Below are 19,679 nucleotides of genomic sequence, written 5' to 3'. Positions count from 1 at the left end.
CAAAATTAAACGAAATAAACATTTGAAATATATGAGTTTGTATGTAATGTATGAATATAATATACAAGTTTCACTTTTTAAATGGAATTACTGAAATCAATCTACTTTTTCATGATATTCTAATTTTATGACCAGCACCTGTATATGCAAGTTGTGTTCATGTGTCTACCCAAAGGAGGGGAAAAAGGTAGTATTTGGGCTATGGCTGTTGGCAACTAATTGATGATCAGCATTCACAAGGTAGTCTCTAGAATGACTTGAAAGGTTTGTGAGGGTTCCTAATAAATAATACTTAAAAAACTGCTCCAAATCTACCCATCTTCATTTCAGTAGTATACTCCAGGAGATTAAAGTGAGGGCTACTGCCAAGGTGGGTACAAACTGAGCCAAGGCAGATATGATGTGAGTGGAGGTGGGTAACAACTAATGTTTAAGACCTGGTATACCTTTTTCCAAGCTGTGAATACAATAATAGATTGTGATTTTTAAAATTGGGCTTGCTGGTCACTTGGTCGCAGAAAGAAATCAGACATTGCAATAGAAAACTAACCTACTTTCTCACAACTCTGAGTCGCCAACTAGTCTCCAAAGATTTTCTGTTGCAGCCTTTATGACCATGATAAAACATGATGATCTTTTGTCAATGATACTGTCACAACCATTCCCACATTTTGCAACAGGATCAAAAACAAAGTGATAGAAACACTAAAGAAAGCAGGCAAGATAGCTCTAACGTGTGATGGATGTACATCCATTGCCACAGAATCTTATGTCTCTGTACTTCAGTACTTTGAATGTTCCTTCTTTTTGTTCATTTAGTTTTTATAATCTTGTTGAAATGAAAGCAGTTTTATGCTGCAGTATAGAGCAAAATATTTTGTTTCTTATATGACTGATAAATTCAATGCTCAGAATTTAATTATGGATGCATCAAGATACATCAATAATTGTTTTATAATACCACCCTCTGAAACATAATCCAATCAAATTGTGATGTGCTTAGTGAATTCTACTTCCAGTGTTTGCATGTGTACAAATGTGCCATGCTCAAGAGTCTCACCTGCTCTGCTTGTTCACATCTGTGGGGTCCAAGATGGCTGAACTGCTAAAGAGAGACACCTTACTGACAGCCATCTTGGCATCCAGAGTGGCATGAGTATCAATAAGAGACTGGACTAGCTCTGTGGTGGGACGCACCTCCTCCTTTAACATTGTACAAACAACAGTTATTTACAATTGACACAAACTGGCAAACTGTTAAATATATGTGATCCATTCTGGCAAAATGAGTCGGAATGCTCACAGGAGGCAGCGCAGAATAAGTGAAAATATTGATTTTTGCCATAACTGAGATTGGCGTAAAAACACGTCCATAAAGACACAATCTAGCGATCTGAAAACAGCATATAATCTTCTCAATCTACCTTTAAATCCATGTTTTCTAACAAGTGTGGCTTCAGATATAAACCTTTTAATTTTATTTGTTTTTCCAGAAATAAACAGTTTTTCTTTACCAGCTGCAGAAGTGCTGGGAAATTTCTTCAAAGAATGTGTGTCATTGTGAAGCTGGATGATTCCCCTTTTGAAATATGGGGCTCCAGTTCCCAGCAACATCACTCCACGCCAAAAATAATTGCTTTCAAACCAGTACTCTTTTTAACAAAACTCACTTGTTGCTAGTTTGCTGATAAAAAAAAAATCGCCAAATGTCAACAAACTATACATCATTTTAAAGCTTTTGAGATGAAGAATTTACAAATAATAACTCAAAAGGAAACAAATCTCTCACTAAGATTCATTTTGCTAGAATAGGTCATATATCCACGAGAAGCGACTTTAACAAGCATCTGGCAATACCTGGTGCTGATTGACGTGGTTGGCAGGAAAGTCAATATAAACAGCATCTTTGTCATATACAAGCCCTCCAACTCCAGCCATGGGTGCGTAAAGCAGTCGCTCCTTTTCATTCAGGGCTCTCTTCTTCTGAGCATCTGGCAGAGGACATGGGTCTGGCAGGAAATTCACACTGCCCACTTGAAAGTCTCCAATACCTGCACTCGAAGCAGAGTACAATAAATCACAGAAAGGCACTGGAACAAAAGCAGCTTGTTGCAGAAGTTCTCAACATTTTCTGATGTTTTGCCAGTGTTATCATGTGTGTGTTCATGTTAGTAAAATATGCAATGAACCACTTAATAGATTCTAATGAAACTTTCATAAAGTAATCATTGCATGTACATCTACAACTAGAGTCAGGAAAGTAAAATAATATAATATTGGTCTTATACCAACGTCGAGGCAGCTAATGAGTTACAATCAATGTAAAATGGTGGGTCAACTCAAATGCAACTCATGTATTTTTTCTAAGATAAACGACCTGAAATTGCTAACGTTAGTCAGGCAGTTGACCAGACTCTGCGATGTTCATCATAGTGTCCACCAGGAAGATGTTGGTGTAACAAACTGAGGAGTACCACAGAAAGGTTACAGCATATATGGCTTCTTAAAAGAATCAGAATCAAGAATCATTGGAACCAGAATCAAAACGAGGAATTGAAACCGGAATCGTTCAAATTCAAATGATGCCCAACTGCAGTGTAGTGCTAAGCTGAGGCCATCTTCTCTGGGTCTGAGCTTCCAAACAGAAGCTGGCGCTCCACATTAAAAAGTTGCCTCACTAGTTTGACTCAAACACACTAAAACTGACTAAATTTAACACTAAACTGCACCCAAACAAAAATCCAAACATGCTAAACACTACAAATGTCATCACTCAATTGTTTTTTTGTCACCGCCAAACTTCCTTCATTTTTTGCGCCTCTTTCTTTTTCTTTCTGTAGATTTTCTTGGTGCTTGACAAGTAATTTCATTCAGCGGGGTTGGGGGTGAGATCAGCTGGAGGATGGGGTGTTTTCTCCCGAGACTCTCCGTCTTTGCTGCTGCCTCTCACTCTAACACACTTCAAATATGACAATGATTTTCAGAAAAAGCACTGTCCATGGATTCTTCTTTATTGTTGTTCTGTGGCTTCTTCTACAGGTATCAAAATTTTAAAACTTCAATGATTCGGGGTGAATTATTATGTTAGTCCCAGTTCTGATTGTTTCTTGAGAGTCGATACCCAACCCTACCTACAACTCATTAAGTTTTGGAGTCAATCCAATGCAAGATGACTGCCACAGCAATCAACATCAGCCAAATGGCTATAAATCAGATTTACAGATATTGAGCTAAAAGTTGATGTGGTACTCGCTGAGACATACATGGAACATACTTGGAGTATGACATTTTGCAATATTGGGTGAGACGCACAATGTTCCTTTCAATATTTGACCATAACTGCAACTTTGTCATTTTTCAATAAAATACATTATTTGGCCCTGTTCACACAGCACTGTTTTGAAGTAAAACTGGAACATTTCTGTTGCAATATGGCCCTTTGTGTACATGACAACAGCAATCAGATTCTCTGAGACCTGGGCTTAAATAGTTTCATTGTCGGAGTGGACGTTTTTGGGTACGCCCAGGACTGGTGTATCCTGCACACTGTGGACAGTTGCAATCAATATTTTTTCTGCGCTTGCATGCCACGATGAACAACAGTAACAATGGTGGATAGCAGAGTGCTGTTTGTACTACTCATCCTTTTCAACGTGGAGCAGCAACCCAACCTCACGGTTGGTACAAACAAACCTAAATGTTTGTACCATTTTTGACATAACAGCTTTCGAGGTTGAGAGACTTAATTGTCTGTGAGCATGAAACTACAGCAGATTCCATTAACGTGTAAACATGTAACTTATCCCCAATCAACATTGTAAAATCTCTGACATTTCCAGTAGATTGTTCAAACATAAACAGGGCCTTAGTCTAAAACTTTGGCATGAAAGGCAGCAGGCAATATGTATTAATTTAAGGAATGCTAGGCTTTGAAATAACATCTGTTATGATTAGGAAATCCTGCATTATCATGCAGGACAACAGGTGAGTTGTTACATGTAGAAGCTGCTGACAGATTTCTGAAGCCCTGCCAATGCAAAGATTATGATCCCAAATCTTTGAAGATTCACGAGGAGATGCTGCACAGGACCAAAACACAGAACTCATTAACTTTGCTACCTTACCTGGAATATGGATATGGCTTTTGTTTTTTAAATGTGCCCCTCTCAGATAGCCGTAGAGTGACACAGTCCTGTCACACTTAGGGTTTGTCCTTATGTTCTCAGGATCTGTTAAGTCCTCCATGCTGCAAAAAGACAGACAGAGACCAGAAGTCATTTGAGTACACAGAAAGATAAAAAAAACCATCAACTAAAAAATGAATGTGACTAAAGAAGACCAGAGATAAGAGATAACCCTACAGATAAGAGAGGACACAATGGTAGAATACTTTCGTATCTAAAAAACCAGAGCTAGAAATAGTACTAGAAATTGTATTCAAGTAAAAGTTACTCTGTTGATATTTTACTCAGGTACAAGTAAAGACACTTTTTGCCACACACATAATATATAGAGAAGGTTATAATAGTCTTCCTGATCAATAACAAAACTAGAACAAACCACAAAGAATTGGTAGAACAACTCTTAAATAACCTGCCCTGCTCTAGATTTTATTTACAGTTCATTCTTGTGGCTACAATAAGACAGTAATTGCTCACAGTGATATAATATTGTAAAAAACTTGTATTTTCAAAACAGTGAAAGGCATAACTATATGTCAAATAGAAGTTCAGGTTTTTGAAATTGTTTTCACGAGGCACTGATGCCCATCAGTGGATTACCAGAAAGATGGACTACGAAGTGTGGTTAACAGTTTAGCTTGCTAAATTAAGCTAAAAGTCTGAGTTTTCAGTCACAAAAGATTTCTTCGAGTCTGGTTAGATCACCATGGTAATAGAGACTGAAGGTTCAACTAAACTGTCAGTAAAAAGCTATGTCTTAATACATGATGCTATGTTGAGGTATAAAAGTCAGAGTCCAACTCAACATGCGTCTTTGATTTGGTTTTCATTAGTTGGAGTAAAATTCTAGCTGCCATTTATTAAGGGTTAGTGAGAATTTTCCACTCGGATTTTATGTTTTTTGTGTGATTTAAGGTCTGTTGTGTTAATACAGAAGGTCAAAAGTAAAATATTACTTGAAATTCACACTTGGGAAGTTGTGCAGTAAAAAAATGACTCCAAAGATGGCAGGTTTAACCACTTTCAGGGTGAAATATGAAGGAAATTTAAAATAGTCCAAAAACGTCCAGTTTCACCCTAGACACCAGAGGGTTAACAGCACATTATTATAGACAGTGCAATTTTTTAGCTTTTAACAAGTTTTTACCTTAGAATAATCTGACAAAAGTGTTTTTAAAAATTGTCTTGTACCGAACCGTACCTAATTTTGGGGTTACAAATATGTGTTTTAGTTTAAATATTGTTTAACTCCAAGAACTAAAACACAAAGAGACACTCAAACTGGCTGCATGCACTCCCGATTTTGTGTCCTCCTCAATTGTCTTACATTAAGTCCACTTTGGAGTATACCTTTTATCTTTCAAAGTAGTCTATAATTACCATTCATAATATCTGTCTCATTCATCATTAATTTTACTCATGCAGCCACGTCTAGTGAGGTCGGCTTCTGTCCTGTGGACCGTAAACTTCTGATTAATCTGTGCAGCTATATCACAGGATCATCAAGCTGCTTGAAGATGATCTTTGGGGTCCTTGGACTAGATAAAGCACTATACAAGTGCAAGCCGTTTACCATTTACAGCTTTTATTTTAACATGCTTTCAATCATTTTCTTTCTAAGCTACAGAGATAACTCTCTCCTTAGCTTTCTATGGTCCATGTTCCATGTGGTACACACCATGATACCAAACAGCCAATGGCAGAGCCAGGGGCTAGCCAATGGTGGCCTTGGCCAGCACTTCGAAACTACACTTTTTACAATATAAAAAACAAAAAGCATGTCCACCATTTATATAGTCAAAACAATGCACTTATGCCTCTTGAAAATTACGTCACCCCCCCAAACAAGTTGTTTGATCCATTGGTCTCCAACACACCAAAAGCATGTCTGAGGACTGGAGGAGGAGGGGGCAACATGAACAATTGGCTTTCTGGGATAATAGTGAGCATATCTGCCTCTCATTCGGGACAACAGAGTTTGATTCCCTGTCAGGGAGTTACATTATAATAACGTTAATAAGAACAAACAAAAGGGAAGGAATTTTCTTGGCCACACCTGTGTGTAGTCTGTTTTTTAAAATAGTTCAGCTGAACAAAAAATTCAAAAGCAGTGACTGATTTTCATTAGTTGATTTTTAGCTTTTTTTCTTCTTTATTTTGTCAGTTTCAAGTTACTTCAGTGACCTTTGTACAACATATTTGCACATCTGTACAAAAGGGATGTGCTTGGATTAATGTGTACACAGTTTCATACATCTTGATTTATTTGCATATGCATTATGTTTAAGTAGAAAATCAAAGTTTTAAATCCACGAAGCCCTAGATGTTTGTGTTTAAGGTTTTATCAGTCACATCGAGTGGTTCACAAAAAAAGCTGAGCAGAGAAAAAGATAAAGTTAAAAAGAGAAGAATTTGGATTTGGCAATCTTACCGGTCAACTAGTACATAAGGATGAGAGCTCTGCCAGACCAGAGGACGAAACTTCATGACACAGATGAAGCGGCCAAGGTTCTTCACTTCCTGAGTCTGATATTCTCCATAAACCATGCCAGACAGATAGAACAGCTTGGCTCCCTGGTAGGTTCAAAAACAACAAGCATACATAATTAAAAAATAAAAAATAAAAGGCTTGTACTGTAATGTATGAGATTCTGATTATGAGCAAAGAAAAAACCTTCACCAGGAAAGGACTGCTTTTGTATTTACCTGATAAACCTCGGTCCAAAAACGGTGTTTGAGCTTCTTCTTAGTCTTCCTCAGTGTGTTGTTGTTCTTAAATGAATCCAGGTGAGTCAGCACACCCATGATTCGAGGAAAACCGTGCACCTGACAAATGTTGAGGAATTCAAATGTCTCCATCTCAAAGCCAAAGCTGGCATCGATCAACATCAACACCTAAGAGACAGAAGGAAAAATAAATCAGCTTTACATATTCCACTTTGACCAATTATTTACTACATATATCCAGTAAATCCATCTTTAAAAGAAAAGAATTTCAACAAGGTCTATTCAATGAATCATAAAACTTACAAGGTCAGCAACCTTGGCCAGATCAATCATTGTGTTTATGTCATTTGTACACTCAATGAAAGTCAGCCGACGCTTCTTGCCTGAAAATAGTAAAATGAGAAGCTTATCACCCACAAGCACAAAACTTTAACTTTTTAAACTTTAACTGTTTAAATTCCCAGCAGTCAGCAAAACACACACACACATATATCCATATTCAAAAAATTCAACTGAATTCATAAATACTTTATTAATCCCAAAGAAATAGAAATGTTGTAACTCATCATCTTAGTTTCGTTAGAGTTGTTATAGACGCTGATGGCCGGAAGGATCTCTTGTAGCAGTCTGTCTTACAGCAGAGCTGAAGAAGCCACTGACTGAAGACACTCTGTTGTTGTATATTTGTTGTGTTAAATGTGGGGGTGAGTCTAAGCTGTCTCCCCGCGGATCCTGCAGGTCAGCTGTATGTATAATGTTGTGGAAGACAACTCTAGAGGCCAATTCAGAGCCAACTGCACAAGTGGCATATACCAAGGCGATGCTCTGTCCAAACTTCTGTTTTGAATAGGTTTGAACACCCTCAGCCAGATGATTGCAAAGAATGACTATGGATCCAGGTTCCAAAGTGGAACAGTCATCAGTCACCTCCTCTATATGGATGACATCAAGATGTATGCCAAAAGGTGAGCGAGACATCATCCAAGTACCGTGGGATACTGCAAACAAATGGCAACCAGGAAGAGGCCACAAAGAAGTCAGCCACAACCAAACACCTACAAACACCTACACAGATCCTGAAGAGCCAACTGAATGGTAAGAACAAAATCCAAGCCATCATATATGACACATGCAGTGCCAGTCATCAGATACCCTGTTGGTATAATAACCTGGGCAAAGGAGGAGATAGAAGTCACTGACATCAAGACATGAAAGCTCCTGGATGACTTAGGGTTTCACCCTAAGTCCAGACCCCTGAGACTGTACACTATTGCCCCTTTTATACTGGCTCTAAAGGTCCCGGCTCCACTCTACTCTGCTTGCTTTGCACGCGTTTCCACCGGCATTTTTTCGAGGTCGGTTCCTGCTTTTATGGTCCCTGCTTCGGAGTAGGGCCAGCCGGGCAGCCCTGCTTTCGTGGGTTGCGCAAGCTTAGCTCCTGTTCACTTATTGGTCGTGGGCGTGGCCAGATGCAAGCATAAAGAGCGAACGGTAGGACTATAAACAACAGCGTTAACTTACCCTGCAACATTTTTGCCGTCTTTACCCCAGCTGAAGGCACTGTAAAGCCTGAAATCTCCGGCGGATAACAGCTGTCCTACTCCGCGCAACAATCGCAGCATCCAGAGCATTTCTTCCACTGTGCCTCTCTTCCTGAAGTCTCAGGAGAATCCCCATAAGTTTAAAAAAACAGCAACAACACAGGGCCAAAGTTGTCCATAGCGCTTCTATTGTTTCCACAAACCGCGCCAAGTTTCAGTAGTGCAACTAAAACTTGGCAGAGTAAAGGCGGCATCAGAGCTGCTATACAGGATGAAACAACCAAGATCCTGGATTACAGCAGGAAGAAAGCTCCCAATGATGATCTGCTAAGTTAATGTCTCAGTCAGCAAAAAACAAATGTGGAAGAGGAGAAAGAGGAACCCTCATGGAAAGATGATCCCCTGACATCATGTACGACTGAGGAAGATTGAGGAAGTGGCTGATATCAACAAATCCTACCAGTGGCTAGAAAGGGCTGGACTGAAAGACAGCACAGAGGCACTGATCATGACAGCACAAGAGCATTAGAGGCCGGGGTCTATCATACCAGGCAAGACCCAAGATGACGGCTGTGTAAAGATGCCACTGAGACAGTCCAGCACATAATAGCGGGATGTAAAAATGGCAGGCAAATAATACATGGAATGCCATAACCAAGTGGCTGGAGTGGTGTACAGGAACATCTGTACCGAGTATGGACTGGAAGCCCTACAGTCCAAGTTGGAGACTCCACCTAAGGTGGTGGAGAATGACAGGGTTAAGATACTGTGGGACTTACAGATACAGACTGACAAAAAGGTGATGGCGAACCAACCGGACATTGTGGTGATAGATACACAGAAGAAAGCAGTGGTGATAGATGTAGCAGTCCCAAGCGACTGTAACATCAAGAAGAAGGAACACAAAAAGCTTGAGAAATACCAAGGGCTGAAAATGGAAATATAGAAGTTGTGGAATATCAAGCCCTCATTGGTACCAGTGGTCATCGGCGCACTCAGTGCTGTGACCCCCAAACTGGAACAGTGGTTCCAACAGATACATACATACACACACAAAGGCCCTGCACAGTGTCGAGTCGGGTGGTCGTGCACCTCCCAGTTTTTGTAACTTGGCGTGGACCACGCGTGCCATGCTTCATTCAAAATGGACGATTTTGGTGCTCTAGAGGAGCTGGTTCACCTGTATCAGCATTTATATGATCCCTCTATGAGAGATCCCAAAGATAATCAACCGGTTTAAAACTCATGGAAGGAGATTACTGCTGCAGCCGATAAAAAGGAGTGTTTATAGACCACAGAGGGAAGAAATTTAAGTCCTATGATGGGCGAATCACAACTAAAGAAAATAAATCAATTAAAATCAGACTGAATGCTTTAAGTTTAAACATTCTCTTTGTATCACAGCCAGAAAATCTGCTCTCCATCTCTGTTTTTTAAAACCGTATTTCCACTGGTTATGCAGCGTACTGCACTGTCTTTTTGGAGAACACTGCACCTACGTAAGGGCTAAGAATAAATGTCTCCGCCGTGCACCATTCGCAAAGCCTTGCGCGACTCTAATGAGCCCTGAGGCCGAGCCTCCTTCCGCTACCTGGAGTTAGCAGGTCGCTGGAGCCACAGCAATAAACATGGAACGAGCGGGTTTAACCAAAAATGGTTAGTTGAGCCGAAATTCAGCAGGTGGCTTTACAAGACTGAATATGGTAAGCATGTTTTGTACTTAGTGAAAATATTAATATGACACATGCCAATTTATCCTTGTTTAACGGTAAAAAAAAAAAAATCCTATTAAATTCAGCGTTAGATATGCTGATCCAACATGCAGCCTGTGCCACAAAAAGCACAGTACAGTACAGCAGTTCTCTGTTGTTATTCATTGGTCTTGATGTGAGACGTGTTGCTGCCTTGTTTGCAATTTTCATTTGTGTTAATTTAATTTATTTGTAAATGCGACTTAAATTAGAATTCAAATGAGGTGCAATCAATTGGTGTTTATTTTAATTGTAGTTTTGTTTAAAAAAGTATTTCAAAAGTGCCTTTTCGTAAAACTGTTGTGTAAATATTTGACACAAATATCTTACAATATCACATAATAAATAGCCATATTTTCAACTTTCCTGTCAATTTTAATCTTTTTTTTTTTTTTACTAAATCACGGTCGGCCAGCGATCGGCTGGCTAACGGCCACCTACCATCAGGCTTAGCCTCTTTTCTAGGGGAAACCCTGCACACACACAGACACACACACAATCTTTTCACAGACCTACAATTGCAACATTTCAACAGGTTAGAGATCAAACTCACCAGAAACAATGGTGACAGGTCCACAGATATCGCCAAGCTTCTGCCGGGTAAAATTTTTGATCAGGCAGCGAATCAGGGTGCTTTTTCCAACTTTTGGGGGACCAACGACTACAATCACAACTGGCGGAGGTTCTAGGGGGGTTCGGTCTACAACAGGAATGTGGTGTTTTTTTGTTTTTATGTCCTGAGCCCTAAGGGGAAAATAAATAGATAAAAAAATAATAATCAACAAAGACATCAGAAACCATGTGATAATTCTTAAACTAGAATGCGGATGTGTGAGTGCTAAATGACTACTGAAATTCTCTACATAAGCTGAAACTGACTCATTAAATCTACAAGAAGCAAAACACTAGCTAAAAGGAGCCAAAATCTAGCTAAAAGCTAAAAGTGGCAAAAGGTTAGCTAAAACTCATTGTTTTGTTTCATTTCAAATCTTTGCCTACCTCGCTCTACTTGTCATCTTCATAAATTTGAATGGTGATTAATGGTGATAAATAATGTAGTTCTGATTCAGGTTTTGAAGCTGGCTAAAAGTAAAAAGTAGAAAAAGGCTAGCTAAAAGCTTATGGTAGAAGAACAGCTAAGAGTAGTCAGGTATAGAGCAAGCAGAGGCAGATTTCAAAATGGATGTTTCTGAAAGGATTAAAAAGATCTTAATGAGGATAAAATATTTGTGAATAAATATGAACATTCTTTGAAATTATAAAAGTTACAAAGAAACAAAAGTTATAGCACCCATCTCCTAAATTAGCTGAACATTTTGACATATGAACAATTAAAATAGCAAAGTACGCAGTTAGAACGCAAAACAAAAAAAAAAAATAAAAAAGAAAGAAAGAAAAAGGAAAACTATAGTGTGAATGCTGACTCAGTCAGCAGCACTGACCTGTGGAAGGTCTTAGCCATACGGACAGCAGACTGAACTGCGAATGCTTTTGGGTTGCGTTTTCGTTCATCTTCTTCTTCTGATGCACCCAGCTTCTTTTGCTTCTTCCTCTCTGCCTTTGGTCCGCTGTGCTTCTGCTGGTGCTTCTTCTGTTTCCTAACTTTCTCATCCATCCTGTTCACTGTGAAATACAAACAACTAGGGATTAAAAAGGACATCGATTGGCTGTGGGACATCAGGAGACAGCAATATATAGCTGTTCTATCAGCATAGAATGAAAACTGATGCTGTATCTCAGATCTAGAACAGATTTCTGGCTAAGAACAGATCAGATCAGATCATAATATCACTCCATCTCCTCTTACAGACCATTACAGTATTAATTTTAGCAATTATTCCTCTCCCTGAGAATTTGAGACACAGAGGGTACTGGAAATTCAATGCAAATGTTTTAAAATATGACCCCTATTGCAGTGAAATCAAAGAACTAGTCGAAAAGATTTTGCAAGATGATTCAATAATGACCTACACCAGAAAATGGGAATACTTAAAATATAAGATACAGGTTCACTCAATCTTTTTTAGCAAAAACCTTAAAAAAAAAGAGACCTGGAAGTAGTAAGGTTAGCTCGACATGAACTCAATATGTTAAACAGACACCGACTGATACAGACAAAAATAACCTTTTGGTCTTACAATATAAACTAAAGTAAGGCCCAGGGTGCTTTTATCGGATCCAGAGCCAAATGGATGGAAGAAGGTGAAAAAACTGTGTATACTTTTGCAGACTGGAAAAAAAGCCAACAAGGTAAAAAATACATACAAACCCTTTTTATTAACAATAAGATCAGCAGTCCAAAATCTAATTGCAAAGGAATTTAGCAACGATTATCAAAACCTTTATTGTTCTTCTTTTAGGCCAAGTCAAAGACTTTATTCAACAAATCATGAAGGATTTCAAGCAAGACTGCGACAAAGACATCATTATAGAAGAAGACAGTGCTATCATGTGCTTGAAACTTGATAAATCTCTCTACCTTGACGGCCTTACTGCCAATTTCTATAGACATTTCTAGGATTGTCTCAGAGAATTTATATTTCAGGTCTTTAAAGAAATATGTAACTACTCACTTCCACACAGTATGAAGCAGGGTATCAATATTCTAGATAACTACTTTCTGATCACTCCCCTAAACTATGACAACAAATTACTGACATATCAAAAAAAAAAGCCGCAACCTGGATTTAACTAAGCAAATAGGTAGAAGCCTCCTATTGGATAACTACTGGATGGGCGATTATGTTTCAGCTGGCAATAAGTTATTTAACCCCAAATGGTGCAATAAGTTGCTTCTCATTTCTTAAACCACAATGTCAAAAGACACATCCTGAGGTCTTGGAAAAGATGTTAGTCTGTTTGAGAACGGTCAAATAATTGGCATGCATTAAGCAGAGAAAACATCTAAGAAGATTGCAGAAACTACTAAAATTGGGTTAAGAACTGTCCAACGCATTATTAAAAACTGGAAGGACAGTGTTGTCTTTGAGGAAGAAAAAATCCTGAATGATTGTGATCGGCGATCACTTAAACGTTTGCTGAAATCAAATCAAAGAAAAACATCAGTAGAACTCCAGGCTACGTTTAATTGTGAAAGTAGGAGCATTTCCACACGCACAATGCAAAGGGAACTCAAGGGATTGGGACTGAACAGCTGCGTAGCCTTAAGAAAACCTCTAATCAGTGAGGCTAACCGGAAAAAAATGCCTCAATTTGCTAGGGAGCATAAAGATTGGACTCTGGAGCAATGGAAGAAGGTCTTGTGGTCTGATGAGTCCAGATTGACCCTGTTCCAGAGTGATGGGCGCATCAGGGTAAGAAGAGAGGCAGGTGAAGTGTTGCACCATCATGCCTAGTGCCTACTGTTTCCCCCAGATGTATAGGCTTCATTCCTGTTTTCTTTGTATAGGCACATGCAGGCTGTTTGTTTGACAATTTACCAGTTTAATGACTAATGCTTGATGTGGTAGGCAGACAGAGGGGAGAAATCTGCAACTGGTTTCATAGAATGTGAGGGAGCTTGGCAGTGCACTAAAGAAAAACATTAACCCTTCTTAACATATATGGTCCAAACACAGATGAACCAAATTTCTTTAGAAAGGTCTTTGACTTGTTCCTACACGACAGTTACTCAAACCTATTAATAGCAGCAGACCTGAACTGCTATCTTGATCCATTTCTTGACAGATCTTCTACACGACCAGAGTCAGAACCCACGTCCACCAAGATCATTAATAACCTTCTTAAATCTAGGAATATGGTCAATATCTGGAGGGCTCGACATCCCATGTGCAGAGAATACTCGTTCTACTCACATGTGCACAAATCTTATAGCAGGATCGATTATTTTATGACAAGCAATAACCTTATCTCTCAAATCGTTAACTGTAAATATCATAACATATTGATTTCTGATCATTGTCCCCTAGCTATAACATTAGAGCTCTCCCTTTCAGGGCAGATTTACACCTGGCGTCTCAACGCAAGCTACTTAATGATGACAACTTTGTCAAAAATATAACTTTCAAACTGAGGGACTTTATAGAAATAAATGACAACGGGGAAATATCAGATTCCACTGTATGGGAAGCGTTAAAGATTGTCCTGCGTGGCGGTATAATTTCTTTTACCTCAGCCCTTAAAAAGTAAGAGAGAAGCGCCTTCTCTCCCCAATTTGAAAAGGAGATACGAAATCTCTAAATTGCCGGAAGACTACAGGGAAATATTGAACCGTAAATATGAATATAATGGAATTGTGAGTGGCCAGGTTAGTAACCTGCTTTTGAAATTACGACAAAAGAAATTTGAGCTTGGAGACAAACCAGGGAGGCTGCTGGCTCAGCAGCTGGAGGGCGCCCAAGCCGCAAGGTCCATTCTCAGTATTAGATCCAGGACCGGCACCCTTTTAACCAACCCTGCCTTCATAAATCGTAGATTCAAAGAGTTCTACTCTCAGCTATACACTTCTGAGAATAGTGTGGCACAACTTAATCTCAATTAATTTTTTGACTCGCTCACACTGCCCGAGCTGAGTCCGTCTGACAGGAATTACCTCGAGTCTGAAGTAACACTTCAAGAGGTCAGGGAAGCAATAAAAGCCCTTCCATCAAAGTTTTACATGTGTTCGGCTTTGGACCAAACTTCTGTAGAATCGTAGAAAGCTTTTACAACAATACCACAAGTTCAGTAGCACCTCCACGCAATAATTCTCTGCGTTTCTCCATGAATAGGGGAGTAAAAGAGTTGCAACATTTCTCCCTTCCAATTTATTTTGGCAGTTGAAGTGATGGCTATTCTCATAAAAAAGTCAAATGTACCAAAATTAAGTTTTTGATGACCAAATCATAATCAGTCAACTTGCTGATGATACCACAGTCTTTTTGAAGAGTCTAGACCAGGGGTGTCAAACTCCATTCCCCGGGGGCTGCTCTCCTGCATGTTTTAGATGTGTTCTTGCTTTAAAACACCTGCTTTAAATGGACGACTTGTTGCCAGGCTCATGGAGAACTTGATGATTTGGTGAGGAGGTAATTAAACCATTTGAATCAGGTGTGTTGGAGCAGAAAAACCTAAAACTCCCAGGACAGCGGCCCTCGAGGCCTGGAGTTTGACACCCATGGTCTAGACCAAACCCCCAAAGTACCCGAGTTAATACTTTTTCCAAAGCATCAGGCTTAACTTCAAACTTACAGAAATGTCAGCTGATTGAGATTCATGACTAATCTCACAGAAGCATACAGTATTCCCTTAAAATCCACAGTGAAAAAACTTGGAATCCTTATAACCAAAGATGCTAAACTCAGTAAAGTCATCAACAGAGAAAAAATAACATCCAGAACCTCAAATCTCAGTTGGCTTCAAATAGATCTGACACTGTTGTATTTAACTAAAACGGAGTTACTGGTAAATATAGTATATACAGTTGAAAACAGAAGTTTACATACACTATGTAAAAAGACATGATTTTTTTTTCCACACTGTCTGACATGAAATCAGAAAAAACGTCTCCTGTTTTAGGTCAATTAGGATTTTCAAAACTATTTCCATTTGCTAAATGCCAGAATAATATGTGACAGAGAATGTTTTTAAGGGAATTTTTATTACTTTTTTCAAAGTCAAAAGTTTAAATACACCAAAATTACTAGGCCTTTAATTAATTAGGGACATTTGATGTTATTTCTTTGGAAGCTTATGATAGGCTTATCGATAACATCTGAGGTAATTAGAGACATACCTGTAGATGGAATTTAAGGCACACCTGAAACAGTTTGACATGACACGTGGTTTTGTACAAATGTTCAATATGCTTATTAAAAATAAAAGCATTTTGCATAAGGTGATCAGACATCCCTGATTTCCAGGGACAGTCCACATTTTGGAAGATCTCTCCCTGGCTAAATTTGTTCCCAAAAATGTCCCTAATTTAACGTTTTATGAATGAGAAAGAAATTTTCATGTAGAATGTTATTGTGGTGACCAGGTAGAAAGCACGAGTGAGCGTGTTGTGTGCAACAACAGCTACTTTGGTAGCTGGTCGCGCTGCAGTTAGCATTATAGACAGAGTAGAAGAAGAACCAAGCACAGTGCCTTTAACAAAAGGCAAGGCAAGAGCACAGAGAGTAGCTGCGGTGGAGTGAGAGAAATCCTAACAGGATGATTAAAAACTTGCTTTGGTATGGTGGCTACAGAGTCAACAAAAGTTTGTCCAAAGTAAGATGTATTAGAATTGATTGGTGACCTTTAGTTTATGTTTTCAGAGCTAGCTGTTTTGCTAGTTTATTATTGTGATTTGTGAACATAGACTTTCATGCTTAGGTGTGTTTGTCTACTCATTTTGTACAAACTAAAGTCCCTCAGTGGGAGGAAAACTGAATGAGGCAAGAACTGAACTGAAAATAATGAGGGAGAGATAATCTGTTTCTTGTTTTTCATTTGTTTTGTTTTTTGCTAAATATAGGATTTTTGGCATTTCAGTTTCTCATCTAAAACTAACCAACTTCTAAAAGTATACAGAACAAATCTTATTTTATTTGTTAAATTGTAAATTTTCAGTATATGTTCGAACGGTTTTGAAGGGGATTGTGATTATAATATGCCTCTGTTTTAGAGTAGTGTGTATAAGTCTTATACACATCTATGTAAGTATAAACATGTTCACAACATACGCAGTCACATTAGTATACACCCTTGTCCCTACCAGTTTTAGTACTGTACTCTATTACAACTAGTATTACTTTATTCGTTTTATTACTCTTAGGAGGTGCTAACAGTGTGGAGAGAGACATTCCTGCTGTTACACTTTATTTTTATTGTATAAATATGTAAAACAACAACAATAAAATTGTAACTGTCCCAGTTTCTTCATATTATCTTGGTAAGATTTAATTCATTTTTATCTTCGAGCTGGAAATGTCCCCGGATTTCATTACAGAAATCTGGTACTTTAATGTAGCAGCAACCCAGCCTAAATGTAAAGTCCGTGCAGTCACCATTTTGGATGTAACTGTTTACATGCTGAAGAGAATGGCGTCTGCTCGCACGCGCGTGTAAGCTCCAACTAATGGCCTGGAACAGAAACTACAGCGGCTTCAATGAGCACAGCAGCACTTTCTAAACCTTTTTTTCCAATCAACATCTGAAAACATTTAACGTTTCCAAATAATCGGAGTAGAGTCGCTGCTTCTCCACATCAACTGAAGCCAGTTAAGGAATCTTATAAGGATGTCCCATAGACGCCTCTCTATGGACGTATTCTGTTCATGTCCAACTTTAAAAAACAAACAAACAACAATAACAACAAAAACAAAGGCAATCAAATGTTCAGTACCTAAAATTTATAGCCACTGCAGTCTTCTCCCACTCAGTGACTATTAGTTATTGTTTTTAGTATTCCTCAATTTCACGTGTGCCCTGGCGCCTCCAGCCCGGAAGTACCGCAGTGTCACAGTGTACTAAACTGAGTGCACACAAAACCATCGTATAAAGGTTCCGCACGACGACCAATACTACTAATCTACATTTAAACTGGCGCCCCCTCTCGGCCGCATTTAAAAAAACAGCAGAGCTGAAAATTTACAAAACAGATACAAAATTGACACCAACAATCCGTGTATCATTCGTTCTTTCCATTTCCAATTGGCAGTCAAAAATCAGATAATGAAAACCTGACTAGTTATTTTTTTTATAACACCAAAAACTAAAAAAATGCCTGTTTTTTCATATTTCACTTTTAGGCTCAGATTGAAAACAAAATGGAAAAACTGGTATGAAGGTATTTCTGGTGCAGAACCATTTGTGCCTTGTAACTGTGAAGTTGAAGTAGCCGAGAGAAATTCTATAGGAGTTTTGTAATTGTAGTTTTTTTCAGTCTTTCACAAATACAAAACTACTATTACACCTTACGGGTCACAGATTCCATTCTACAAGTCGCAAAATATAAAATCCTTGCTCTAATACTTTTCTAATACATTTGGAGCAAAACTAATTCAGACATTTTTGTATTAACATCTTCACACAGACAAGTTTTATATATTTTTTTCCTTTAACACAGACACAAGTCAGCAAATGCAACTACACAAAACTGCTGATGCCAGTCACAAATACTGCTTTGCAAGCCACACCTCTTTTTTTCGCACAATGGGGCTTTGCACCATTTGTCTCACTGAAAGGCCAGAAAAATTAATTGTGTCTTGTGGGTAGTATGTATGTCCGTACAGCAGGAGGCGCTGCCAAACTCAGTATTAACAAACCAGGAGTACTTCTAGTTTTCCTGTGTGGGGCCTGAGAGTATAGATTTGGGCCTGGTCCCAATACTCGCATTGCACCCTTGTTCCACCTTTGTGTCCTTCGAATGCACGTTCATGCTGAAGGGTTTGAGTGCGTAGTGTGTCCCAATTCTCCAGAGTACTCTATGTGCCCGCTTCACTACAGACACTGCACCAATCCGCCTGTCGATCTCCCGCTCCATTTTTCCCTCATTCGTGAACAAGACTCCGAGATACTTAAACTCCTCCACTTGGGGCAGGACATCTTCCCCGACCCGGAGAAGGCACTCTACCCTTTTCCGGCTCAAGACCATGGCCTTGGATTTGGAGGCACTGATCCTCATCCCAGCCACTTCGCACTCGGCTGCGAACCGCTCCAGCGAAAGCTGTAGATCACGGCCCGATGAAGACAATAGGACCACATCATCTGCAAAAAGCAGAGACGCAGTCCTAAGGTCACCAAAACGGATCCCCTCAACACCTTGGCTGCGCCTAGAAATTGTGTCCATAAACGTCATGAACAGAATCGGTGACAAAGGGCAACCTTGGCGTAGTCCAACTCTCACTGGAAACAAATCTGACTTACTGCTGGCAATGCGAACCAAGCTCTGACACCGGTCATATAGGGACCTAACAACCCGCATCAAAGGGCCTGGACCTCCATACTCACGGAGTACCCCCCACAGGATTCCCCGAGGGACATGGTCGAACGCCTTCTCCAAGTCCACAAAACACATGTAGACTGGTTGGGTGAACTCCCATGCACCCTCAAGGACCCTGTTGAGGGTATAGAGCTGGTCCAGTGTTCAATGACCAGGATCCGATGAACCCTTCTCTCCAGAACCCCCGAATAGACCTTACCAGGGAGGGTTAAGGGTGTGATCCTGTCGTGATCGGGGTGGAAGGAGGCAAGCTCAGTATGCAGACTCATGATGGAAAAAATAAACAAATTTATTAAATAAATAATCAAAATCCCAAAACAAAGGCTGTTGTGGCAGCAGAACTAAACATAACAAAACCTAAACATAAGAACACAGGAGGCAGCACATACCGGCAGGAAAAAACTGGACAGCACATCAGGGAGGCAAAGTATGACAATGAACCAGCAGAGAGGTAGAGAATGTGACCGGGTTTTAAAGACAGGATAACGATGGGAAGTGAACACAGGTGAGTGATTACAATTGTAGGCAGGTGGAGATGGGCGTGGCAGGAAAA

The 19,679-nt window shown here is 39.4% G+C and overlaps 1 protein-coding gene across 2 annotated transcripts in view; it reads right to left on the bottom strand.

Annotated features, from left to right (window-relative positions):
• The window catches only part of bms1 (BMS1 ribosome biogenesis factor), a 52,899-nt gene extending 35,238 nt beyond the window's left edge, over nt 1–17,661 (bottom strand). Inside the window, exons 1-9 of one of the 2 annotated variants that reach the window (XM_037981754.1) lie at nt 17,528–17,661; nt 11,643–11,823; nt 10,754–10,944; nt 7,212–7,291; nt 6,888–7,076; nt 6,613–6,755; nt 4,125–4,246; nt 1,858–2,051; nt 1,061–1,203 (exon numbers count right to left, since the gene is read on the bottom strand). In XM_037981754.1, coding sequence (XP_037837682.1) covers nt 1,061–1,203; nt 1,858–2,051; nt 4,125–4,246; nt 6,613–6,755; nt 6,888–7,076; nt 7,212–7,291; nt 10,754–10,944; nt 11,643–11,815 — 1,235 coding nt within the window. In that variant the 5' untranslated portion in view covers nt 11,816–11,823; nt 17,528–17,661. Of the gene's footprint in view, nt 1–1,060; nt 1,204–1,857; nt 2,052–4,124; nt 4,247–6,612; nt 6,756–6,887; nt 7,077–7,211; nt 7,292–10,753; nt 10,945–11,642; nt 11,824–15,934; nt 15,971–17,527 lie in introns of those variants that run through there. The other variant, XM_037981757.1, reaches the window with a different exon arrangement.
• Nucleotides 17,662–19,679: the final 2,018 nt, after the last annotated feature.

Source organism: Kryptolebias marmoratus, linkage group LG2 (assembly GCF_001649575.2).
Source record: "Kryptolebias marmoratus isolate JLee-2015 linkage group LG2, ASM164957v2, whole genome shotgun sequence".
Taxonomy (NCBI): domain Eukaryota; kingdom Metazoa; phylum Chordata; class Actinopteri; order Cyprinodontiformes; family Rivulidae; genus Kryptolebias; species Kryptolebias marmoratus.
This window is presented reverse-complemented; position numbering and strand designations above follow the sequence as displayed.